At 46.4% G+C, this 27,189-nt stretch overlaps 1 protein-coding gene across 6 annotated transcripts; it reads right to left on the bottom strand.

The window, feature by feature from the left end:
• Positions 1–462: 462 nt before the first annotated feature.
• hmbox1b (homeobox containing 1 b) lies at positions 463–26,779 on the bottom strand. Of its 6 annotated transcripts, none has more exons than XM_080881750.1 (10): positions 26,329–26,777; positions 23,785–24,477; positions 15,989–16,074; positions 14,093–14,203; positions 11,255–11,408; positions 10,961–11,043; positions 10,491–10,586; positions 9,110–9,204; positions 5,571–5,654; positions 463–3,793 (listed from the first exon to the last, which is right to left on the bottom strand). In XM_080881750.1, exons 2-10 carry the CDS (start codon positions 24,462–24,464, stop codon positions 3,650–3,652), a joined length of 1,533 nt encoding a protein of 510 aa, XP_080737876.1. In that variant the 5' UTR covers positions 24,465–24,477; positions 26,329–26,777; the 3' UTR covers positions 463–3,649. The 6 variants fall into 6 exon arrangements, with proteins under 6 accessions (XP_080737876.1, XP_080737877.1, XP_080737878.1 ...); XM_080881751.1 differs by having other exon boundaries at positions 23,785–24,474; XM_080881752.1 differs by having other exon boundaries at positions 9,110–9,201; positions 26,329–26,776.
• Positions 26,780–27,189: the final 410 nt, after the last annotated feature.

Below are 27,189 nucleotides of genomic sequence, written 5' to 3'. Positions count from 1 at the left end.
CAAAAAATGTATATATACTACATCTTAATTACAGAACAGTCTACTGTCCAAAAAAGGCACTAAATTCTGAAATGGGCAATACAGTAATTTTGAACATAACTAGATTTGAGATTGATACAACAGCATTCAGTCCTCTTTTTCTGAGCTATACTGGGATGAAGTGGATGGTGTTGCACTAGGGGACACACAAGGACACGTAGGCATGTTGACCCTGACAACCACAAGAGAGGACGCCCCTTCAAAGCAAGCACTTCCACTGAGTATGCATGACAGCGAGTGGGGAAGTGCCCGTGTCACGCTCGAGGTGGGTTCCAGTTTTCTTCTGGAAAAAAAAAGAAAAATAGCACAATCTACTTTGTGAGCACCTGAGGGTTCTTTCATCCACCCCATGAACTTTTCTGTCAAGCTTCAATGTTCATGCAAAAATACTAGCGGATTAAAACTTGTACTTGCTAACTGGGCCACGGCATCTCTCAAAGTCAAAGGCAGTTCATTTAAAAGTGTCTCATAGTGGGAATAATCTCTGAATGCATGCTAATTTCACCAGTTCTAATACGCAGCATGTTTTGTAGGGGAACATCACGCCAAACTCCCCCCCCCAAACTCTTTAGAAGGAAAAAAAAAAGTGATCATTTCAAGTAGTTTAAAGAGACACGCTCTCAGTTCAATGAATGCTTCAATCTGTCCGAGTCAAAAACGGGTGCACGGTTTACACGTGCGCTGGTTCAAATCAGAAACTGGAGATTTTACCAGGGAGTTTGGTGTGGTGCTATTTACCAAAGAGACTGGCACATACTGGGGCTTTAGTTTAGAATGAAGCAGCTCTACTTGAATTTCTCTTCTTTCCCCATCATATATTGGAAATTGGACTTTTTGTTAAAGGTTACATGTAAAGTTTAGTTAACATCAATACTTAGTTAAATACTAATTTTAGTTAATACTAATTTTCATTAAGGTGCATCATGGTTTATTTTTCATAAAGTAGCTTACTATGTCCAATACAAACGGGAAGACTGCTGTTCAGTCAAATAAGGGATGAGCAAAACAGTCAAATAATGAGAATTTAAAAAAAGAGAAAAATAATTAGAAAAAAAAAAGCATGATTCATTTCAAAACATTTGTTTTTGTACAATACCATAAAAATGAGTATAAATACATACTGTTTTTAGCTGAGAGCTCTTTCTTTTTCAAACACAGGTCCCAGTTGAGAGCCACTGTATTGCAGCTTTGAACTTACTGAAGCAGTACAATTAAATCAAGCTTTACTAGACTACAGCTGAGGACTGGAAGTTGGTGTACAAGCAGGAACCAGACATTAACCGCAGTATTAAACCTGTGAGCTTATTTGGTGCATGATCACCAACAGCCAAATCAAACTATCACAAACTTGAGGACCGGCATTAAATTTCTGGCAGACTGTTTAGTTTAATCCCGCTTCGTAGAATATTCTTTTCTTTCTCCAAAACCATCGCTAATGCAGGGACTCTGACTTCGTGGGGAATGTAATTAAAAAAATTGTTGTCACGACTGTACGGAGCTAATGCTAGAAGCTAGCTTAACTTAGCTGAGCAGAAAGTCAGGCTTTTTACAAAAGGGAAAAAATGTGCACTTGGTTGACGTTTTTTTTTTTTTACTGATTAAAACACATAAATCACGAAAAAACGTAAAAAAAAAATAAATAGAAAAATTATTGTGTTTTAAGCTAACAGTCAATGCTAACGCTAGTTTTCAGTTAATTCAAGCCGGAGTTAAAGGATCCACAAGTAGCCACAGAGAAAAGCCGCAAGTCACATGTTCAAGAATAAACTTTAGACATTTGGTTTGTTCCCGTTAGACAAAGCTGGCCTTGATGCTTCTGTCCTGTGGCTAAGCTGAGCAAACCTAGCTTCTAGCTCCACTTTGTGCTAGGACATATCTGGCATATAGAAATAACTGCTTCAAACAAAATAATACAGAAAATAAACAGTCGAGTCCCCCAGCACTGAATAAGAACAACCCACCTCACAACATAGTGATATTCAGTAAGAGATGGTTTTGGAGATCCTTCCATCAGGGCAAAAAAAGGAAAAATCACCTCTTTAGTAGTCGGTGACTCTGATTCCCTTTGAAATGGCAAGTTTTTGTCTGAGGCTACAGAGATGAAAGAAGCCTCGAACATGTTTCTGATATTTGTAACCATTTTCACTGTGGACTTGATCTAATTTGACCTCTCTGATATTAGAAAAAGCACATTACTATTATAACGAGGCAGCGTCACAGAAGTAGTAAAAAGCTTCAGGGTATTTTATCATTGTATGCCTGGTTGCTAAAACTTACCTTTACTGACACAGACCTGCTGTAGTGTCATGCCTATACTGAGTCAAGAAATAAACCTGCGTAGGCCACAGGAGTTGGTATAAATAACTTTGGATGGACTTTAACACTGTTTTCAGATCAGTATTAGCTTAGCGTCTCTCTTTTCCTTTGGCATGGATGATGTTTCAAACAAAGCATAACTCGTCTTATTAGATAGCTTACAAAGTTTGCTCGATTATCACATTGACCGCAGCTTGATCCTCATAGTCTTTAATACTTAACAATAGTGTCACAGGGAGCAGAAATGACTACGTCCAGTTGCTGTTTGGCCTAGAACCAGAGGAAGAGCAAGTAAGGAACCTCGAATCACTGCTGCTGCTGTTGGATAGAAACCTTGATACCGTTTGCCATCGTCAGTGTGTGCTGAACATGTTTCGTAGTGCAGTGATTCACAGTCCCCATCCCTGTTGTATGAAAACCTGCTTGCAAAAAACAATGTCTGTCTGCGTGAACGTAAGGCTACTACAGAAAGTTCAGATACGTTTCTATCCAACCTAGCAGCTCTACTGCAAGGAAACCGAAAGCCATTTATTCTACTGAGGAATGGACAGAGGAGAAGAGTGTCAGCGCAGCTCTGATATCATTTTTGCTGACTGACTTCCGTTTTTCCCGAGATGTTAGGCCAGAGGTTGCTCTTCTGATGAATTGCACAATGATAAGGTGAATCTGAGGGTCAGGTAAGTAGGTAGATAGGTAGCACACCATGAGGTGAGTGAGACTGAGAACCATAAGAACCATATACATATATATGTATATACATATATATGTATAAAACATGTATATAATATATATACAGTACACATTACTTTTCTGAGGTTGACGTTGAGGTGAGATAGACTGAGGATCGGCTCAGACGACCAGGCTGGAGAGGGAAGTAGAAGGGGAGCAAGGACGAGGTAAGGAAAGAAGAGGTATCCTGTACTGAGGGGAAGAGAGAGTTCACACTCCCGGACAAGAGCCGCCGTTTAGAGGGGTTTGCGGGAGCCGCCTTTTCTTCTGTGGCTCATTTCCACAGAGATCACAGGGCCTACAGTCACCCATTTCTGCCAGCTGTGTCAATATATGGAGTAAGGTGGAGCGGGGTTGGGGGTAATTACTGTTGACAAGGATTACTCTGAGGAGGGAAGAGGAAGGGGGAGGCCAGGAGAGAAGGGAGAGTTGGTAAGGGGCTGGCTGAGGAGCAGATGATGAAGCTTTACTAAGTAGCATTACTTTGGTCTCTTTTCAGTCCCCCAACTCCATCTATTACACTCCCTTCTCTCGTCCCCTTCCTCCATCCCAGGTCCTGTGCAGTTCATTCGTCCTCCAGGGACTCCGTCTTGATGTCGTTGGGCCCCCCTCCGGTTCTGGACAGGGCCAGGATGGTGTGGTTGACGGCAGCCATCTCCACAGCCAGAGAGATGGGGTCCTGGTGCTCGCTGTGCGCTGCGCTGTCGTCCTGGGAGAGGGAGGAGCATTGGGAGGAACATCAAGGACAAAGGTCATGACAGGAAACAGAATGTCTCTACATCAGAGGTAAGGAAAGAACACGTGCTTTTGACATGTTAAAGGAAATCATTTAAAAAGACAAAAAAAAAAAAAAAGTATTTAAGTAAGTAAAGCATGTAATGGGATACTTCTACCACAAGGTGACAGTAGTGGCTCTCTGAGGAAAGCCTGGTGTTTTTGCTTGAGGTGCCCATCCCCAGTTAGGAGGTAACGTTCATGTCTGCAGCCTGACACTGACTACAGAGAGTCTAGAGTCTCCACACGGTCACGCTAACAGCAACACACTGCACTCACAGCTTTGCCAATTTGAGTTAGTGTGCACAAAACTGAACTATGACAGAAACTGCATGCATTTGACCCCACGTGTCCCCCCCTCAGCACACTACAGCACTGATCCACAGCTCACTAAGCCCCAGCTTTCATTTTAGTGGACAGAAACCCTTCATTTCCTGGTAACTGTGACACTTTAGCTTTGTCAGCCACACCCCCACCCATACCAGGGACCACCCAGGTCCTGTGCTACCCTTTGCACGTCATCATCACGTGCAGCTGCAGCTGTGCACTGTTAGACCACACCTGCTCTGTGGGCTCCTCTTTCGTGTTAGGGCTGTTGTTGCCTCTTCAGCTCGGCCCCTGCTGAGGATCCAAGACGAAGAGTTTGTGCATGAGCAAAGTGAAACAGGGCAACGCTGCAGCTGCTGTCTGTGCTTCTCATGCTGCTGTTTTAACCTTTCCCCTTTGTGGTGAACTCGTCCAAGCCCACTGTTCAACCACTCAGCTACTGATGCACAGCGTCGCCCCTGTCGGGCTAAATGTTTGCTTTTGTTTGGAAGGACTTCATGCAATCATGTCTGTGCTGGGACCCACGATCCTTCACTCTCTGAAGGCAGATGCCCGTGTAAATGGACACGAAGCCAGTGCAGTGAACTACGCTGAGAGCTGGATTCAAATTCACGGTTTGTTTAATGTGGTTGATCACACGCAGGGATCGTCTACAACACCTCATCCTTCTGTCACTCAGCAACGTGCTGATCCAGAGAAGATCCCCACATTAATATCACCGTCAGCTTCATTCAAGGATTCTGCTGTGTGTATTACGTGAAAACAATTCGGCTCAATACAATAATCAATCAATACTAATCGATTGTAGTTTGTGAAATGTAGTTTGTGTTTCTCGGTCAAACCAGTCACTGTGATTTCAGAGGGGTCTGTGATTTAGACCGCTGCTGTTGACCATTAAAGGTTTAACTGTAAAAAATGAATATTTCAAAGCTTCAACAATAAATGTTCATGTTTTCACGTCAGGTTAATGCAGGGCTGATACACGGACGTTTGAAGAGTGTAAAACAGCGCAGCTGCAGTCAGACGATGAACCACGTCTACTGCAAAAGCTTCGTTTGGATGTTAAGAACACGCTGGCGTGACAAGAGCCTGAAAATCAGTGACATCGAGCAAGTCATCAACTTTTCAGTGACATGAAATCTGATTACTATATTCATCAGAAATGTGAGAGAGCACTGTGGACATGGAGGGACCTCTTTAACCTCAGTCTGATGCAAATGTGGCTCTGCTTTGGCCTCATTTACAGCTGTGCTGCACACGCACACACAAAGGTACACAAAAGGGAAACTCGTGACAAAGGCTGATGATTCACTCAATCCAAATCCAATCCACTAATCTATGGTAACAAACATCAGCGTCTCAGCGTGTTGCTGTGTGTGGGATACCTGTGTGGGCGAGGTGGGCTCCAGGCGATAAAGGCCAAAAGGTCGGCTGAGAGGTCTTTTGTCAAAATAGGGGAGGTCACAGGCCTGGAGGTATTCCAACAAAGAGTTACTGCGTTAGCTAGCAGGTCATCTGAAGAGCGAGAAGCACTGTAAAATCTGCACAATGACTTCTTCTCTTTCACTGTTACAGCAAGCGGTGCTTCACAGGTAGGGATGGGTATCGAAACCCGGTTCTTGTTGAGAACCGGTTCCCACTGTTTCAATTCCTTGGGATCGTTTGCCATTTTTGCAAACGATTCCCTTATCGATTCCAGTCGCCCCGAATGACGTCGCCACGTTGCGGAGCATCATTTACCTGGCAGGAAACACGGCGGCTCAAACGCTCAAAACTTTGGTTATACTTTACAAGAACGGATGACAACAGGGCAACTTGCAATACTTGCAAAGTAGAGATTTCATTTAAGGGAGGAAACACTACGAATATGCAAAAGCATTTGCTCACAAACACGCGATGACCTTAAATGAATGTCGTGTTTTTAATTCCGCTCGACTCGTGAATCTCAACCCAGCAGCAGCGGTAACGTTTGCACGTCCTCTCCCGTTAATGTGGCAGGTAAATAATCAACTAACAGTGCATATTATGTTAGCGCGATCTGCCTTATTACAAAACCATTACTGTGCATTTAGTGACCATGATGAGACAGAGTCTGGCTCAGATGCTGGCAGTTCTCGCTGCAGTCTACCGGTAGCGTCTCCTTTCAGGCCAGGATAGACGAATGTCACCGAGCAGAGACTCAGTTTGTGGTCAAAGGCTTGCAGCCGTTTGCCACAGCAGATGATTTTCAGTAAGTGAATGTGTGTAATTGTAGGCAGGGACATTACTGTTGTGTAATTGCTACAGAATAATTTATGTTATACTTTGTAAATGTAAAATAATAATAAATATTCTTCTGTAGCAATAACAATGTTTTTCCTGGGGACCCTGTGACACCCCATTGAAGAGCCGCAGGCTGGATCTCTTAAGATCTCACTGTTGGGTTTGTAAGGCCATGTTACTCCTAAATGTCTCTCTTGTTCAAAGAGAAGATATAAAACAAAGTTCTGAGCTAATCGACCTCAGTGTCCTCCTTTGTAAAAAGAATCGATAAAGAATCGAATCGTTAAACAGAATCGAAAATGGAATCGGAATCGTGAAAATCTTATCGATACCCATCCCTACTCACAGGAGAAACACATTCACACTACCGGTCAAACGTTTTAGAACTCCGACTTTTCCAGCCTTTTATTGTGAAAATCCTGCAGTTGAATGTCTCATTGCACTCTGACAGAAACGATTGGAGTTAAAGAAATCATGGAATCAGTTTATAGACCAAAGTGTCTCCTTTGGCAGATATAACAGCAGAACAGCCGTCGCATTCTGGCTACAACAGAAATCAAATCTTCTCCCATATCTGTAGCAGAAGTTCCCATGAATGTGGACCCTGTAGGCTGCGTTGCTTTCGCTCTTCTGTCCAGTTCAAACCAGCTCGGTGGGGTTTCAGTCTGGAGACTGTGCTGCACACTCCATGTTTTCAAGCTCACCATCTTGTTCTGTTTTCCTGAGGTAGTTCTTGGACTGATGTTTGGGTCATTATCCTGCTGTAGGATGAACTCCTGACAGACTGGGTCCACACCAGAGGGTCCTGCACGGTGCTGCAGGATGCTGCGGTAGCTGTTTTGCTCAGGGTGCCTCTCACTCTGTGCGAGTCACCGACCCTGGATCAGCAAACAGCCGGGTGATGGCACTCACTGTGGAACCAAGCCTCTGTCTTATTCTGACGTCCTGCTGATGGCTTTCTTGCTGCAGCCCGTCCTCTCCTCACAGCTGAAACTGAGACTTACTATGACCACGATGACTCTGTGCCTGAAGCTGCTGTGCTGTGAGTAAGTAAAATGTATTTATATAGCGCTTCTCGCAGATAAAAATCACAAAGTGCTTTACAACAAAGAAGATGAAAAGAATGGAAATACGACAAATAACAATGTGAAACAGTAAAATACAACCAATTAATTAGAAGCTTGCCGATATAAAAATGTCTTCAGCTGCTTTTTAACAGAATCAAAAACATAAATAATAAAACCAGTGGGAGTGCTGCACTGGCTGAAAGGCCGTTTTAAATCGAGTGCGTGGGGCCACCAACAGTCTCTGATCTGATGACCTCAGAGCTCAGGAAGCAGAATGGCGTTTCAGCAGGGCAGATATGTACTGGGGAGCCTGACCATGTAGGACCCTAAAGGTTAAAACTAAAACCTAAAACTTACAGTCAACCAGTGAAGGGAGGCCAAAACTGGAGTGATATGAGATCTTCGCTTGGTGCCTGTTAAAAGTCGTGCTGCATATTTCTGCACAGTCTGAAGATGATTTAAAGCTGATTAAAACAAGTAAAAAGACCATTACAGAGTCTAAACGTCAAGAAATAAAAGCATGGATAATCATCTCAAGTTCAGCTTTGGACACCATTAGTCCGAGTTTAGAAACATTCCTTAAATGATAAAAACGGTTCTGCTCAAGGATGCAGTGAGCCGCCCATCACACCGGCTGCTGTCCTCTGACTCAGGCGTGTCTTTGGCTCTGCAGACATCTTCCTGTCACACTTTGTTTCTGAGTGACTTTGATGCTGAAGGAAACTGGACTCACACTGTGACGTTCCTACTTTTCTGTGGCGGTCTGTGTCTCTTCCACGGTTAATTCCCTTTTTCTCACCATTTCTGTGCCAACACTTTCTGCAGTACAATACTGCTCAGCTGATGCTGTCCAGGGTCTGGTACCACAGTGTGCTCCAACACTACAGGCAGAGGGGCTGAAGTGATCCAGGAAAGTTGGAGCAGCAGCTTTCAAGGCCGTATCAACCTCCTTTACTGCAGCTTCAAACAGTTAACCCATGTTGTTCCCTGAAAAAGGTCTTTTTGTATCGTTCTGAAACGGACATTGTGTTTCAGTTTTGGGATCATTTGTTTTAAACCTGTGGTGTTTCACCACTTACCTTTGTACCAGTTCAAGCTGTTCACTGGACCGAATGACTTCAACTGCAATAAATTACTGGACAAATCGGGCTGTTCTAAAACGCTGGAGCCGCAGCGTATATTTTGAAATGTAACCTTGTTGCTTGAGATTTGCATGTTGAGCAATCATAAGTAAGCTGGTGTGTTCAGGTAAAGCAGACATGTTTCCATTGGTAACAGGACAAAACGAGGGCACGAACATTTGCTCACTGACGCCTTTCAAGTTTCAATCATGCACAGAACTTGAAGTGCTTTGTATATTCAGGGTGCACTGCAAGCTGCGTGTTGGGATTATTAACACTAACGAGACAGAGACCAATTAGACAGAACAGTCAACAAAGCTGAAATGAGCAGCATGTAAAAGAAAAGATCACAGCTCACTAACAAGAGAAGCTCGCAGCTTCGTGCTTGTTGTTGATCAATTATGAAAACAAAGCTGGAAGACAGAAAGCTGCTCCGTCTTTTCTCAGTACGATCACATGTTCATCCTGCACTACCTGCTCCGAGAAGTCGTTCCCGTCGATGTCGTCGCTGTTGGAGTGTCCCCCTGGACTCTGGACGTCTATCCCGTGGCTCTCCAGGATTGTGGCTTCTTGGAGAAAGAGGATGGCTCGTTAGACTTATGATGCATCACTGACAATACTACAAAACATGAGAGCAGTGACTGTAAGCCAGCGACACAACGAGAGGTTGTACAGAAGCCCCGATACATCTGAAAGAAACGATGCTCCAAAGTAAAAGAACCTGTCTGAAAGTAGTCAGTAAAAGGCTGCTGTAAGGATGAAGTAAACAGCTGAAAGCAGTGAAGTAATACTGCAAATATTTGGCTGAGACAACTTAAGACGAAGAGTCTTAAGATCAAGACGAGGACGAACAGACTTTTTACCCACAGGCTGTCAGACATGCCCTACCTCCACCCTGATTGGAGGATAACTGCACTGCCAACACCCATGGACATTACACCTTACTTATAAACTGTATTTCTATGTATACTTTAATGCAACCAACATCCCTACCTCTTTAACCTGTATTTATTATAGTTGCAACAGCAAGCGAAGGCCCAGACACAAAGTTTTAACAGATTACAAGTGGCTGACAAATATGTGACAGATCGAATTCACCGTTACACTGTTGAACAGCTGCCGTCACGCTAAGAAGGAAACACGCCGTCTTCTAATTCCAAGGTTTTACATATAAGGTCATAATGGAAATCAACCACAGAACTGCACACTAAGCCCCAAAGCAGAAGCAGCGTGCGAGTGCAGCCTTACTGCCTCCATCGTAACGAGGACGGTAAGCAGCAGCCAGGTGCTGATCAACAGCAGTGTGAGCACATCTATAAAAGCACAAGTGTTGTTAGTTTGCAAGTCTGGAGCATTCAGGCGACACAATGCCAATCAGGAAAGAAGCAACTGCTGCTGCCCATCATCAGTCCGACAGCCAAAGCTCGACCCACGCCGGGTCACACGGCGACCCCAGGGACGTCAGCGAACCTAGCCAATGACAGAAGAGTGAGGAAATAAAGTCAAGCTGCAGTGACCAAAGTCCAGACCGGATTAGAGCGGAAACCCCAATGAGCAGGAGGCTCATCCAAAGCTTCACTAAAGACACCATACTACTAAAATCTCGCATCACTGATTAAAATGCTTCTGACAAAATGTGAAAAAGCTCAAACATCTGAAAGAATAAATAAACGCACTGATAAAAAAATGTTTCTACTGCCGGCATATCTAAAGAACCCGAGTTTGGCTGGAGCAGTTTGAAAGTCCTCCGAGCTACAGCCGTCCTCCTCACTGCCAGCCCCCTGCAGAGGTCATGGCAGGGACACAGTAACACACATTTCATTAACAGTTTGTAATTTAAACAGAGCTACATTACCAATGTTGGCACGTCTCTTGATCTCTTTGCGACGATTGGCAAACCAGTTGTAAACTTTCAGAGAAGTGACCCTCTCCAGATCAGACAGCTTCTTCCCTGGAGGAAACATACAAACACAGCATCACCATATTTGAAACCTTTTATTTGGGATGAGGAAGAAGAAGAATACTCCGAGTGTGGCCACGTTTGGATACGACTTGTCTTGATGTTGTCATTTTATGCTTTAAGACATTTGTGTCAAATGTTGTCATAATTATGAATTACGGCTCAAAACGAGCACATTCATAACGTCACGCCGTCCTCAAGTCCAAGTGACTGTTTGTGTCAATCTGAGCACAGATTTCACACGATGCGTTTCACAGCTGCTTCAATATCTGCACCACGCAGACGCAGTTCTGTAGCCAGCAAACAAAGCCATCACTCATTACAGTTAACAACACGTGTGCAGCTTCGTGCACCTGCTGGTTTACCTGGTTTCTGGATAACAGCATTGCAGGCGTTTGCTATCTCCTCCCTTTTGGCCTCATCTGGATACTGGTTGTCGTTGAAGTAGCTATAAATAGCACAAGAGCCACAGTGATTAAATTAATTTCACAAGGACGATGTCAACAAACTGGAGCGGCTGCTGTTTGTCGTGCACGTGGTGCAGCTGAGTGCGTGCGAGGCTTTGCTGGCTGCACCGTTTGACTCCTGGAGGAAATAAGAGCGACGTTATGAAGCGCTCCTACCATCTATCATCTCTGCACACTTCCTCTGGACCTCACCTCTCCATCACAGCCAGGCACTCTTTTCTCCAAGTGAAGCGGCTTCCCCGACGCAGGCGGAAGGTGCCGGGGGCGGTGGTGAGGGGGGGCGGGGTTTGCCTCCACTCCATTTCCTCCAGAGGTAACGGAGCTGGTCGCATGTTCAGAGTGGCACCTGCAGCAGGAGGATTACTCAGAGTCAACAAGTCTGCAGGTGTCGCTGTGGTTTGGAAGCACAAGTGACAGAAGGACAGAACAGCAGCGCAGAGATGTGATGGCGCGAGGACCGTGGTCGCTCTGGCAGCCAGAGCCCCGAGTCCTTCGTGAAAAACCAAGCGACATCGTCTTTTGGTAATCTCACGAGTTATGCTGATAACTAGTTATGCTGAGGACACCAAACTCGCGTCAGCTCAGGTAACGATCGCAGCAGAAAAGAAACCGAGCGAGCTCTCTTGTAAACCTCGCCACGTTACACTGAAAGCTCGGACATTTAACAAGGCCGAACCGGATCACCTGGCCGGTGCCGGTTTATCAGAAAGCCATGAACGAGGAGTCAGTTTTCTCTGCAGCAGCGACGCAGGTGCGTGCGTGGGGGGGTGCTGGGCTCGGTCGGGCTCAGTCTGGCCATAAATAGCTTGGAGCAGTTTCCAGAGCTGATGGTGTTGGCGGGGCTCCACCGAGGAACATGCTGCAGAGAACAGGGCGTGGGACGTCTGCTGCCTGGCTATAGGGCGGTACAGAAAACACACGCCGGATCTGAAGGACGCGCCGGCCTCTCGTTTCGCCTGTTAACCCTTTACAGTGTGGAGTCAGGATGACCGTGCACACAGCAGCAAACCCAAAGTTACTTGATAACAACAAATAGTTTTTTTCTCTTCAGTTTGGGACAGTTAGTCGCCGTTACAACAGGCTTCCAATCCAAGACATCGTGACAGTCAAACACCTGGATAATTTAAGATGACCTCACTGAAGGTCAAGAGCTAAGAGGTAAATCCTAAATCTTTACATAATTTGGAAACATTTTTGGTGTAGTAGTGATTTCTAGATTTCTACCGTTGTCGTTCTGCTGACAGCCACATTTCTCTAAAACAAACGTCATTGGTTCCAACATTTCTTTATCTAACACAATAAAGTCACATCTTTAACTGCCGCTGAGCTCTAAGTGAGTAGATTCCATAATATAGTGATCAAAACACTGTAATATGGAAGAAGTGACAGAGTCATCAGTTAGGACGACACAGGAAACCTTCATGCCTCTCGTACTGCAGTCCTACCTTGAATCTGATGCTACACAGCTACAAGTTACTCGAGTTGGATGCAGATTCTTACTTTCCTAGTTGATCACCGGGTCACTTCCTGTAGTCCCTTCTTGTTGGAGCTCTTCTTCCACTTTTCTTAGAGCACCTCCGAGTTTTCAAACTGTTTTTGTTAACATTTAACATTTCTGCAAATACCAGAAGATGTTCACTACTTTATTATCACAGCAACATTTAACAGTGGAGGCAGCGAGTTTTCTTTGCCTCCATGCTGAGCTCAGAGAGGCAAACTCTGCTGCTATCTTTACGTCTTTGCTGTTGGGACCGACTCATGAAACAAGCTTTGAAGAAAACAATTAACTGGGACATATGCTGGGAGACATTTGTCCACATAAATACACATACCTTTTGTTCCCATTAGCACTGGCAACAACTGTGGGAACCCAGGCTAATTTGTAGCTCTGCTTAAAGCCACGAGGCCAAACACGAAACTGTTTTTTCAACACTTTAAACGAGGTTGTCAAACGTAAACAAGCTGAGGGCCACTCTGCTGTTCTACTGCAAAACAAACAGAAAGCAGTGTTTGTGTTTTTAAACTTCAAATATTGTAAAACAAACAAACGTGAGCGCAGATTTGAACTAAGTGAAGCCTTTCATCGAACGACCAAAGTAACCCACGTAGCAGCACTTCTGCTCCCACCGTGTTCGTATACGCAGACAGAAGTGTACACAGTGAGCAAGTAGGGGTGACGTGGGCCACAAGTGGCCCCCAGGCCGCGAGTTTGAGACCCCTGTTTTCAGTAAAGAGATTTGTTCTTGTTCAATGGTCTTTAAGTTTTAAACAGGAAAGGTGCACCTCGAGACTTCTCACCAAGATTGACACTATGGCTTCATCAGCAACAGAAAACTTTGGCCCCTCCCACCTTGTCCCACCAATCAAAGCCAAATGGAGACCTCAGACTAGAGTGGTGGCGGTGAACCGATCTCCAGTGCAATGACCGAACGGCTTGTAACAATGCAGCGATGTCACGTGGAAGGCGACGACGGGGCATCCACACTGGTGCGGAGCTCACTGCGAGGTTTCTTCTTCCATCTTCATTCTGCTTTGCCGCTCTGCTGCCTTCTGAGTGAAGGATGCTCAGGACAAAACAATTATTTATTCATTTCCTAGTCGGCTGCTCCTCCCCGACTCTCATCAACTTAGGCTGTGTTTGTGCTGACTCTACTCTGCTCTCCTCGTTTCTTACCTCGGTGGAGGTGAAACAGCCTTTCCGTTTGCTTTGATCCTTCATAACTGCTGCAGAAATGACAAATTAACAAGACAGTGTGCTGCTAAGCAACAGCCGCAGTCAAATGTGCTATTCGTGTACGTGTGCATCGCTAAGACGGACGTTTTCGAGATTCGGTTGGCGCAAAAGATTCAAAGCATGTGACTAGCAGATCTTATACGGAGGGGAGATCGTCTCCGATTTGCTTCCACTGAGCGACACACACAAACTGCAGGGTCACGCCTTCCCCCACTATCACGTACTCTCAACTGCCAACTGTCGAATGAGGGCAAAGCGCCAAAACATATTGTGCCAGTTAATCAAGCCAGATGTACCTGGTGTGGTTTTCTCCAGCGTGTACCAGCGGTAGAAAGCCCTCTTCTTCTGCTCGCTCAGGTCGGAGCCGTGCTGCAGCAGCCAATGGGAGATCCTGCTCTGACTGATGCCTGGAAAGCAGCCACACATCAAATTACATCACAGTGGTTTTTGCACAGAGCACAAAGTGTAGACAAGCACTGGAAGAGTTCAACAGACACAGAGCAGAATAGGAAAAGGACCACACGGCGTTTCCTCTCACATAAGTTCAGACTTTCTGTCTTCCTCCATCACTTATCAGTCAAACGCTGCTGGAAGCTGGGTCTGAGTTTGAGCTGTACGACTTTTTAAATGCCACGGTTTCTGGCCTTATTTTGCAGCACCTGTTTGGTTATTGAGTAATGTTAGTTACATTCCTTTGTGTGACTTTAATACCTGCAGAAAAACAAAAACAACAAACCCACAATGTGTGCAACAGCACAGGGGTGTTCTTCTACGGGTCAACTGTAATACAGAGTTCAGAATTATACAGGTGACTTGTTGGTAACAAAGCAGCCTTTCTTTGCACTCCACCTTAAACCTGACCTGAGAACAACTGGCCCAAGCTTCGCCCGTACAGCCTCAGCTCGCCTCATGTCAGAGCACCGACTGGCCTTCAGCTGCCTCTGCTCAATATGAAGCGTCATGCTGTTTTTGGGGACAAACGTGATTTTAAAACCCTTTGTGTGGCGCCTTTTGCACCACGTGTTGTGAAACATGTGGTGCAAAAGTTCTGTTTCCCGTTTGCAAGTTTTACTACTGCTCAGCTTTTAGTTAGTGAACACAGGCACCCGCGTGTCTTCAATGCAAACTGATCTCAAACTAGGCCTGTGACACTGGGCCTTTAGTAATTTGGTCCGTGGGCATGCAAACACTGCCCCGGTCAGTTTACACACTCCTGTGCTGCGCTTCAGTGTCGGCCGAGTGTTTTGGCAAACCCACGATCCAGCTGCGGTTCCGGTCGTGTGGTAGGAACCACGACCGGAACCGCAGAATGAACTTTTTATTTGTAGTGTGAACGTGATGCGACCTCGATCTGAGGTGGAAATTTAAGTTCCTTCCCGTAGTCTTGTATCCTTTGCATTTTGGGATGCCAAAGGGTGGGCGTGCAAAGTTCTGGCTCGCAGCCATGAAATTAATGTAAAATTCTCCATGTTCTCCACCAACCCAGAACACCTTCCTCCTATATTCACTTTGTTTCTCAGGCACATCTGGCCAATAAGAGGACTAAATATTCTCACGTGTTGATGAGTTCACAAACATTTTCCTGTGTAAGGAGAAACCAAACCATGGGTGTGAAAAGGCCCTCGCTCTCCTTCCAGCTGCAGCTAAACAGCTGTGTGCAGGCTCAGGATCCACAAGCTTCTGATGCTGCGCTCAGACTCCAGCTCCACTGCACAGCAGCAGCAGCACTGCAGGGTCACCACTGAGATCCTGCAGCAGGTGCAAATCTGGTTCATGCACTGAACTCAGGACAACGACTGCTGAACAAGATGTTCAGTTCATGTGGAGGATGAGAGGAAGCGTATCAACTTTCAAAGAAGAAACCGACGAACAGACTCGCTTCATAATGAATTCAAGAACACCCCGCCAATCTGTGAGAAACAGCTCGACGTGCAAAAATGATCTTGTGTTGTTATGTGTGAGATGATGCAGACACACAAAAAAGGTCCACTGACAGATGCGTGAAATCAGGCGCTTTGTCAGTGTTTAGGGGGCAGCCCAAGTCTACGATGTCTTCGGGGTCAGGACACAAGCTTTTCACAATAACACAAAGTTCCTCAAACGCCAATGTCAAAAGTGAGGAGGAGCGAACGTGGCATGGCAACAGGAAACGGCTGATGTGAGTGACGTGGCTGAGCGTGTCAGCTACTAACCGGTAACTTGTGCCACCACTGCCTGAGAGATCCTCCTGTTCCCCAGGAAGGCTTTGATCTCCTCTTTCACCAGACTGCTGTCCCTCCTGCAAACACAGAGCACACAGAGATCTTCATAACCTGCAGCTCGACACAGGTGGCAGAAATGCAAAGAAAACAGCTTCATTATTACACATTTGGGAAGCTGGGGCAACGTCTGGCTGCTAGACAGCTGTAAAAAATATATGAAGTGAATTACAGCTTTCATTGTTGTGCCATTACACAGGCAACCTGCTGCATAATTACCCAGCTTAAAAGGGCAAATGCATACATGTTTAATGCTTTTGTCACCAATTCATTCTCATTTGGAAAAAGCCATTCGTCTGGTTTTCTGCACAATAACACGTTCATGATGATTCGATGCGTTTCTTTATTGCACCTATTCACGGCCAACCTACGAAACCGCAGCTCCTCTTTGCTCTGGCCTGCACGTCGACAGCATGTACCGTGGCTTCCCCCTCTTTTATAGCGCCCACGTAATCAGCATTGCATTTCAGATGAACATGAAGGCAGCGGCTCTGAGAGCCGAGCCGCAATCCAGTAATCTATATTTTCAAAATGCATTTAAAAGGGCATGTGTCCGCTATCTGACTTCACAGCAGCAGGAAAATAAATATATATAAAGCATGCAGAGACTCGCAGGAACGCAGGATGTGCAGTCACAGTGTACCCACCCTGCTTTCTGGCATCAAGCCCATTCCCCTCCCACACACACACACACACACACGCACGCACGCACGCACACGCGCGCATGCACACGCGCGCATGCACACGCGCGCGCACACTCTGTCTCAGCTTCATTCCCGTCTAGCACAGACTGAACACGTGTCTGAATCTGAAAGTGCATTCAGGTTTTTTACACGACAGCGTTTCCAGCAGGCGCCCTCCCTGCCCCCCGCCCCCCACCCCACAATCACAGCAGCCTTTGAACCAGCCGCTATCCCAGGCTCACACAGTCAAAATGGAAATCGCATCAAAGTCCTAAGCACTCTGTTTGGCATATTTGTGAAATGAAAATGCGTCACGACTCTTTGACATCCAGCATCAATATCATCCACGCCAGCCTCTCACGGCGCGGGCTAAAATTAGAGCCTGAAGAAAAAAACGCTGCTTGTATCGACACCAGTGAATCAATGTAGCACGAGCTGCTGTACAAGCTACGAGACTGGGGAGGAGAGGGGGGGATGTTTTGGGTGCCAACTCAAAGGCCAAACTCCTGCAGAGAAGCAAGTGTGCACTTTGAAAGTGAGAAAAAAGGGAAAGGGCACCGTGGACCGCGGACAGGCTGAGACCTCGTGTCACGCCCCCGCAGTCCTGCCGAGCGAGAAGCTGGAGAGCCCTGCAGCAGACGAGGGCTTTTGAACGCTACTTAACTTCTTGGTCGTTCTAAAAAGGACGCGTAATCTAATGCAGAGGCAGCGCGAGTGAGCAGCGGGCCGGTCGCTGACGACGGAGCCTATTCTTACTCGTACAGTTCACACAGGGCAGCTGAAGGCAGCGGGACAGCACAGCAGTAGGAGGAGACAGCGCATGTGTGAAGTGCTTAGAGGAGGAAGAGACGAGGCGCTAACACGCACACTTTAATAGATTATGAACACTTTACCTGTCAATGGGCCTGAAAAACTTCTGAGCCTCTGCTCTCAAAACCTAACCAAGCTGAATGTTACTAAATGCAGTTTCATGTAATGTTTCCAGAGGTGCACAACACAAAGCTTGTTCTCTCTTCCCTCTTACAGGAGATCAGCTTGAACTCGAGCGGTTCCCTTTTCTGACGATGTGCATCGTCCCGACAAAAGTGCCTCTGTGCCGGCTCGGGTTGCTCTGAAGCCTCACAGGATGCACGTCTTTGTGGGCGACGCAGGGGACGAGCCAAAACTCTCATCCATCACGTGCTCTGCTCCTAAGGAGAGACCAGAACGCTGCCCTCTCTTTATCCGGTATTAAACGTGTGGGACTAATAAAGGTTATCTTATCTTAAAACCGGATCTCTTTAGTCCCCATCTTCATAGTAAGAATCTGGCAACAGATCTGCATTTGTGTCGCAGCTGAACTGCAGACGGGCGCGCTGCTACAGCAAAACATTTCCTCAAGTCAGATGTCAAAGTGACGGGAGCTGGAAAGGCAAGTTTCACGACAGCAGAGCAAATGCCCGAGTCAGGGAGGTCATTTAGATGGGACTAAACTGCAAAGTTTCACGGTCTGCGTTAACCCCGGCAGGCTAGGCTGCATGAAGACAAGCGCAGCACTCTCATATTCAAGCTGGGGAAAGATGCAGAGATGGCTTGGCTCAGAAAAAGTAAAAAGTCCAAATATGACTGGCTCCTGTTTCCCAGGGCAGCCTTTGAAATGCTGTGGATTAACGAGGAGGACAACAACTTTGGTGTATGTGATGCAGCTAAAACATTTCCACTTCCTCTGTGCTGGAACGAACAGCACTGCCAGATAATGTAGGGCACATGCAGCAGTCGTGATGACGCTGCTGCTGCTGCTTTCACTGTGTGTGTGAGATGATCACAAAATGGGTCCCCGAACAGATCTGGAGTACGTCGGCAGGTGTGTCTGTCAGTCTGTGAGCGACAGACTTTGTCAACAGGGCGACGTCACGTGAAAAGCCCCAGAAATAGAAGGGCCCACGGTGCCTGGGCCCATCCACACGTCACAGCCCCGTCCAACACGCTTCTTAGTACATGTGTAACGGTCTATATGCTGCATCTCTGTGAGACAAGCGTATAACGTCCAGGATTCGTCCAAGGACTACTGGTCTGTAGCTGTGCTGTTACAGTGGTGCATGCTCATACTGAACGTGGTATGAAAACGTAATCTGTGTAAGCAAAACGCTCAGCCTTCAGACTAAACCACCTTTGACTCAGTGAGATCAGATACAACAGCTCCGGTGCACGAGACAGATCGTGCAGCATGAAGAATCATTAGTGTTACGGATGCAAACAGAAACGGTTTTGCATCAAATGCGAGAGAACGAGGAGCTCCTGTCTGTGCCGTCCATTTTTCAGACGATTGTGTCAAACTTTAGCTTCACTTTTGAAATTCCAGGTTCCTGAAATCATATCAGACATTTGGCTCAAAAACATTTCTAGATAATGCTGCTCGCAAATACTTCAGACTTCACCATGAAAACATTTTGTATGAACAAACTGTAAAATAAGAGTAGATGTAGTAGATGAGACACATGAACTGCTGCCTCTGCCCTCTCCACCTCCATTTTTCTAAAATCTCCAAGTGAAGGTAAATTTGTGTAACAAGAGATTTTTTTTTAAGAACATTTTTAATTCTGGTAACGGATATTTGAAATCTTTCAACATGAATCCTTTTCCTAGAAAGCAAGAAGCACATGGAAACCCACGTGTACAAGGCTTTTTGTGTGTGCAGAGTTTCCAGTGCATAGACACATCCAGATAGCTTTAACCCTTCAAGGCCTATCGAAGCGTGCACGCTCCGTTTTGCACAACTATTTTTAAATGCCGGTAGAATTGCAACCACATAAGCTAGCACAATATTTCTTTTGCATTTGAAATATGAGGAGTTATATGCATTCAGCCTGTCCCAGGCCGCAGTTTTTATGGCTATGTTTAAGCTGCGGGAGATTTCACTTGTCATGTTTGCATAGTAAGCTAACGATTAATAAGACGATGTCAGAGGAATTGGTGCACAAATTATCATCACTCACAGATCAGTGCTGTCGCTCTCTATACACAGTTCGCGCGATTGCAAAGTGAAAGCAAAAAAACAAGCGCAAATTCAAACGCGATTTCAATATGTCACATATTGACAGTGGCTCACCGATGCCAATGACATAATTACCCAGCTACATTTCCGAAAGAATGCAAAAGCATTGACATATATTTTTCCTTCCTACGATAGCCCGACGGGCAGGGCAGAGATAGATTTTGGTAGCCCGACTGGAAAAATCGCTAGCCCCGGGACGTCGGGCTAGCGATTTTGCGAGCCCTGCACTACAGCATGTAAAAATATAAAGATAAGCTCTGGCAGACTTGGGTCTATGGTGGGCTCTAAAGGGTTTGTGTTTGAATATATGTAACCTACAGCCTGGGTTTTTATTTTTAACCTTAAAGGAGAAAAGGCTCTGCACCTCACTGGCCTTCTATCCTTATCAATAAAAAAATCATTTGATTTATTTCCCGGCTAACATCAGCGCAGAATAAAAGTCTGTTTATGTGTCGACCGCGGTGAGGAGCGCACACCGAGGAGGGAACGATGCAAGGACACAGGAAGCACCAGTCCTGGCAGTGAATGCCTCGTCTCCATATACTTCTAGTTTCCTTCACTGTGAGATCCGCTCAAAGCAACCTGTTTCTCCCTGTCATTTCATCTTTTCAGTGAAGCGAGCAGCGACGTGCAAACAGTCGACACAGTGTAAAAGAGACGCTTTCACACACATACGACCTTAAAAAAAAGAACGCCATCTTCAACCCCTCCAGGTCAGTTATTACTTTAGTAAAGAAGATAAACAGACGATGAACTGACTTGGTCACTGACAAATATAGAGCTCAATACAAAAATAGAGCTGAAGACAAACTAGGAAACACACTAGTGTGCACAATCAGGTGTGGAGATGTGTGAAAATGACTGCCAAGACCACAAACTCAACTCTCAGACTGCTTACTGGCACGAGGCTGCCAAAGAGCTTTAGGAGTCCACGCTTACGGCCGTTTAGCACCTGGCCATCATCCCAGACAAACTCGTGGCTTTAGATGAATGCCGCCTAGGGCGGGGCTATATCATACCGTTCACGGTAATGTAATGTTGGGCAACGATAAGAAAATGAAATATGGGTAAAACGCGCATGCGCAGCGCCTAGGTTTACATACGCACATGGCGGCGACGCAGAACGAGAAGAGCGAAAGCAGATCGTTGAATGAAACAGATGAACCTGAACTGGTTTGTAAAAATGCTGCAGCTTCACTGGTGTGGAACTGGTTTAGCTTTCGTCCGTCAGATACACAACAAAGCACTATTTTTGGTAGCGCATGCTAGCGGGCCGTCGTTATTACCGTGTTGTTTGGAAAATACGGCGCACTTAAAATCATCCTTTGATTTTTCTGAAAGTTGACAGAGCCCCTTATAATCCCGTGTGCCTTATGTATGAACTCTGGTTGTGTTTCGGGAAACGATTTTATGTACACGGTGCTCGAAAATCTGTCAAATGTTTCAGTACGACTTTGCTAAGCTACGAAGCCGCACCGCTTGATGGATTGTCGGAGCATTACGGCTATCGTAGGCGGAGCCTCGCGGAGTGATACGTACTGTGCTTCAACATAATGTTACCGTACTGTGTGTGTATGACCTCTTTTTAAGTTTTGTGGATGTTATACATGGTTATGCTGAGGATGTGTCGGCCAGTTTCCACTGGAAACGCCTTTTGGTTAAACTGTCAGCGAGGAATTTGCACTGTTACATTTTATATAACTTTAATGCAAAAAACAGCTGCTTGTTTAAGTGAAAATACATTGATGGTTTTTTGCACTAATAAAGTTGAGGAGTTGTAAAGTATTTTGCCTCGTGTCAATTATATCGTCAGTTTTATCGTTATCACAAATTTTCGAATGTATATCGTGATAAATATTTTCGGTCATATCGCCCTGCTCTAATGCCGCCTTAAAGCGCCGCTGGCAGAAAGGCCACCACGCAGGAACGGGTGCAGCCGCACAGTCAGATTGAGGACGCTGTGACTGCAAAAGTCTACAACACAAACTGGAGAAAATGACGCGTTTGTCTATATGAATGAAACTCCTTACACACGTCACTGGATGAGCCCATTACTGTGAAACCGTGCCCTTAACCCTGTTTTACCCTCTTATTTGTGCCATTACAGACAACCCTCCCACACCTGTGGGCCAAACGAGGCACAGCTCCCCACTGTGGGAAGTTACCTCCATCTATCAGCAGAAAACATCCTTCTAAGAGAAACCAAGGTTTTTTTAAATTGTGTATAACACGTGTTATAGTGGAGTGTGGACAACTCTGACACCTCAGAGTAACTGTTATGTTTGGGTGTCTCAGGAATCGACAGCACCTTGCTACCACATGTTGCTAAAATAAGCTTTTGAGAGTGAAATTCAACTTTTTGTTAGCTGCATGTTACATCCATACTGTAGAGCCCCTGATTTCCCCTCAAGTGGGCATCATCATCACAATATGATATAAGAGGTAAAGAAAGTTAAAGGGGAAAAGCCCTCAAGCTTTATGGACAGTCGTCTCCACAGTGCTTTTGTTGTCGTCCTGACCATTCAAACAAGCCACACTCGCACAGGGCTCCAATCTATACACTTACACGCTCTCTCCATCTCAAGTCCACACCTACGGCCAATTTTAGAATTACCAATTAACTCTGGGCTGCAGGAGGAAACCAGAGCAGCCACACATGCAGACTCTCCACAGGAAGGACCCAGGCAGCTTTAAACCCACTGCTGAATTGCTGTGTGTTCACTCAAATGAGCTTTGTACAAATAAACAAGCTAAATAGATTCCTAAAGCTTTGGTCAATCAGTAACACTACGAGCTCACTAATGAGCTCATCGGTGCGCACATCCCGACGTCCCACTGGTAAAAGTCAAGTGACAAAGTGGGATAAACCTCAGAATGAAGATCACAAATGACTCCCTGAGAAGATGAACCAACCTTGCACTTGCTGCTGTTTCAGACTTGGAGGTGTATCGATCAGCCAAGCCAGAAAATTCCCTCCACATGCATCGAGCTGGGCACTTGCATCCAGATACGTTTGCAATACTTTCTTCAGTGTCCAATCTTGTTCCTCTCACACAAATTTGGATCCAAATCACAATCACCTCCAAAGGTTTTTATCTAAATCTGCCCGTAACTTTTTGCTAGTGCCTTCTTGCTGTGAAGCAAGAATCATTTCATCACTGTTCAGTAACATCACCTACAGACAGGCTTCCCAAAGACATTTTATGCAACATGAAGCTAAATGCAACAGCATGGATATTACATTTAGAGCCCCCAGGTCATGAACACAAATGAACATGAGATATCTACAGCTTCATGTATAGTTCTAGCAGCAGCTGCACACAATGAAGCTTCAACTGAAGTTCCTGCTAATTAGCCCTCACCTTACCAGCTTTACTGGTGATAAAAAGCAATCCCCCAACCTAGTGACGGCTGCAACCTTTAAGAACAAAACAACAGGAAAACAGGCATCGAGTTGTAGAAACAGTTTCAGTGTCGTCCGTGTGTTTTCTGTGAAAGTACTGTGACTGTGGACAGCGCCACACTAGACTGAGGCGTGTCGATGATTATTTCAGACTAGCCGCTTGAAGTTTCACCATCCTAGCAGTGACTCACTAGCAGTAAGTGTGGGGTGGCTGTAGCTCAGGTGGCAGAGCGGATCAGCCACTAAGAAGGTCGGTGGTTCGATCCCAGGCTGCTGCATGCCAAATATCCTTGGGCAAGATACTAACCCCATGTTGCTCTCCGATGCGTCCATCGGAGTGTGAATGTGTATGAATGTTAGATACTTAAGCGTGTGATTGGGTGAACAGGTGAATGAATTAGCTGTATAAAGCGCTTTGAGTGCTCGGACGAGCGCTATATAAGAACCATTTACACCCCGCAGTATTATTCCCCGTCACCATCTTTCACAGCTTACTGAGCTCAGCAGCCTGGTACTACTACATACTGCCCTCTGGTGACGTTTTTGTGCAGTGCATTATTCTTCCCAGTTCTACAAACAGACTCGACAAAGTTTCTCTGGTCATTCTCACCTCATCAGCTCCTCCACCTTATCATCGATATCCAGATCTTCCTCTGTAGATTCAAACCCGAACGCTCGCGTCGCTGCAGCGCTGTTCACCGGATAGCGTGGCGGAGACAGTTTTCCGTTGGGGGTGGCAGCTAGACTGTCGCGGCCGTTCTGTGTCAGGGCCACCAGCGAGACCGGGGACGGCAGGATGGCAGAGGGCGGCGGCGGCCCTGGAGGCGGGGACGTGTCGTAGCTGTTGCTGGGAGACAGCGAGAGCCCCCCGGCGCTGTTGAACTGCGTCTGCGTGGCTGTGGAGATTTTGGAGGTCGTTGAAGAGGCAGCAGCGGCGGCGTGATCGGCGGCTCCACCCTCACCGCCACTGTTGATGCCGCCGCCATTGCATGACGCTGAAGAGGTGGTGGTTGCCGAGGCAGTGTTGTTATTGTTGAATGACGTGGTAGTAGTAGTATTAGAGGCAGAGTTGTTGGTGCAGCTGTTGGCCCCGCCTACGCCGTAGGAGGACGAGGAGGAGGAGGAGGAAGAGGTGCGGCGGCCAAACTTGTCGCCGTGCTCCCGGTCCAGCCGGTCCAGAGTGTCGAGCGCATGCAGGATCTCCTGCTTGGTCATGCCGGTGCGACGCAGCCGCTGCAGCAGATCTATCTGCTCAATAGTGAAGCGCGGCTCCTCGCTGAACTCAGACATCCTGCTGCTGCTGCTGAGATGAGACACAATACAGACAAGCTGAGAAACACAAGAGGAACACAAGCCGAGGAAAGGAAACAGGAAATGCAGACGGGGCAAGTTGAGGAAAGTAGGAAGGAATCCTTAGAAAAGTAAGTGGAGAAGGAAAGGAAAGGAGGAGCAAGTCAGGCAGTGGAGGGGATGGTGGATGACAGAGGAAATGAGAGGATTAAGTAGCAAAGAGTGAAAAGGAACGCAGTCACAGATGGGGAAGGAGGATAAAGGTAGCGGAGGAGAGTTAGAGGGATAAAGTAGGCATAAAACGGGTGGGAAGGGAGGGGAATAAAAAACTGCAGGAAGAAAATATAAAGAGGCAGCGGAGAAGAAAAGGAAGACAAGAGCGAGAGACAGAAGTGTGAAAGAAAAAAAGGCGAGGGGAGGGGCAGGGCATAAAAATCAGCTATTTTTGGGAAGCAGCAGGCAACACGCACAGAGTGCCAGAGTCACCTTGACAGCTGATGCTATCTTAACATTCTGTCTGTCGTTCTTTAAGAGCCACAATACATCCTCGGCTCTGCGCACCACCCACGCTGTATGTTTTTCACGAGCAATTTGCTGTGCTCAAAATCAATGCAACTGGAATCAGACTGCGGCAGATTTTCCATCTTCTGTGCCAGCCCGACCTGTGCCGATATGATAAACGGTTTAAAAGGGGTCACTGGCATTTTTCTACATCTGTCTTTCTCCAAACTGTGCGGAGGACAGAGCGGAGGGGGGAGGAAACATAAATGACTTCTGAGTGCATTTGAAGTTATCATAAATAATGGGGGGACACTGGCACATAAACCATTACCAGGCCTTCAGACACGTGCAGTAAAGGGTCATTTTGGGTCTGAGCACATTATTTCTGCAGCGCTGACAGGTGAACATTAACTAGTCCTTGGTGTTTAGAAGGTGAGCTGCTAATGCTGTAAATCATTACCAAGCAGAGTCAAAATCTGTCACACCCCAGAAAGACGGGCTGCACACAACAGAAGACCGCTGGATTTGGATTAGTGAGCTTAAACATGCAAGTGAAAGAAAAATGTGTGCTGCAAACAAACAAGAACATTTGAATTCATGCCCACTGTGATCAAGTGGGTAAGTTACCCATTCACCCAGAAGGCAAGTTCACCCTGCACGTAACTAAAGCAGCTAAAGATGGAGCTGTCTGCATTCCTATCGGGCTTGGATGTCCCCTGATAACAGCGCAGCTAAGTTCACGAACTCGGAGAGTGTTTGTCATGCCAACAGCAAAACTACAACAAAATAAAAACACAGCCACGGTGTCGTTAAACACAAACTCTAAGATTGTCTGACAGCGCAGCTTTCTAAACGCTTCCAGTCTTAAAGCGCTTCGCCCCGCAGTTGGCGGCATCTCTTCCCCCTCCATGTGTTTTTGTTTTGCTGGCCCGCAGTGAGAGCACAGATCCGTCGCGCCTTTCACCGCTGCAGGCGAAGCGCTGCTGATGCCAGCTTTCACGCCCTTTGCCCGAAAGCTAACGTTAGCGAGCGCTCCGTGCGGCACACGGACAAACCGCCCTGACTAAACGTCAAAATTACCCAGCACGGCGAGCCCTCCGTAACACTCGAGGATTGCTCTCGTTTTCTTCACTGCCCCCCGAGGCTGAATCCACACTGACAACAGCCCCCTGGCATCGCGGAGGGCGATTAGCCACCTGAGGTGGGCTACGCGGGTCGCCGTGGGCTCGTGCGATGATTAGCATACAACGCTAGCCGTGCCAACGCCGATACTAGCTGACGTTAGCCGCCGTCGCTGGCTAGCGAGCGTTTGATATTAATAACATCACTTTCTGTGTCGAGAGAGCCGAGTAACAGGACTTACCTCGGGTTCAAATCGTCCACTTAACCATTTAACTTTGTAACGGAAGCAAAGCGGCGCGGTGTCGTTTACTGCAGCCGAGCAATGAAGCAGCTGGGAACAGTGCCCTGTCCGACCCTTTTCCAAGGATTTCTAATCAGAGGCGAATTATTTGCCTCTCTGCTTTGTCTGTCTGACAACAGCCATATTGACAACTAACACCTCCGAGCAGCTCTGAGGGAACTGTAGTTTCACTCCCGCAAAGGCCTCCAACACGCGGCGGCGTTCCCTACGCTAAGGACTACAAATCCCTGAAACGAGGGAGAGGGGGAGCTGATGGCTCGCTGATCTACAGTTGTCACAAAAAACAGTGATGCAGTTTTTAATGTGGCCACAGCGGCTGCTCTCCCTAACCCCGCAGCAGCTGCACCAGGCGACCCGTGCCACCTCACCGGCCAACCGGGCAGCCACCAGCCGGCTGCACATCTAACCGCATTACCGCTGCGACACGTTTCTGTACACCTCACACGAATTCAGTTGCAGTGTGACCATACAGGGGCCCCTACTTGTTACTCTATTAAAGAAAAGGTAAAGGCCACTTAGTCTTTAAATGAAGTGGAAAACCCCCTAATTAAGTTGGTGCCAGTAATCAGACCCAAGGAGACGGATTAGAAGAGCAGCCAATTAAACAGCTTTGGTTGGAGCACAGGCTCAATAATCAAGATTATATGAAATGTGGAATACAGAATAGAAAAGAACAGGAACAACGCAGAGCGGCGCAAAACAGGAATCTGCTTCAAGGATGTCAAACTGATTTTACATTGTAGGACACATAACAGCCAGCGTCGATCTGAAGTGAGGTGGACCAGTGAGACTCTTTCTGTG

The sequence above is a fragment of the Rhamphochromis sp. 'chilingali' genome (assembly GCF_963969265.1).
Source record: "Rhamphochromis sp. 'chilingali' genome assembly, chromosome: 5".
Classification (NCBI taxonomy): domain Eukaryota; kingdom Metazoa; phylum Chordata; class Actinopteri; order Cichliformes; family Cichlidae; genus Rhamphochromis; species Rhamphochromis sp. 'chilingali'.
This window is presented reverse-complemented; position numbering and strand designations above follow the sequence as displayed.

Coding starts and splice junctions, on each gene's coding strand:
- hmbox1b (XM_080881750.1), bottom strand. CDS start 24,464: ATGTCTGAGTTCAGCGAGGAGCCGCGCTTCACTATTGAGCAGATAGAT. Junction 14,204..15,988: donor AGTGGTGGCACAAGTTACCG/GTTAGTAGCTGA, acceptor GCTGCTTTCCAG/GCATCAGTCAGAGCAGGATC. Junction 11,044..11,254: donor TGCCTGGCTGTGATGGAGAG/GTGAGGTCCAGA, acceptor TGCTATTTATAG/CTACTTCAACGACAACCAGT.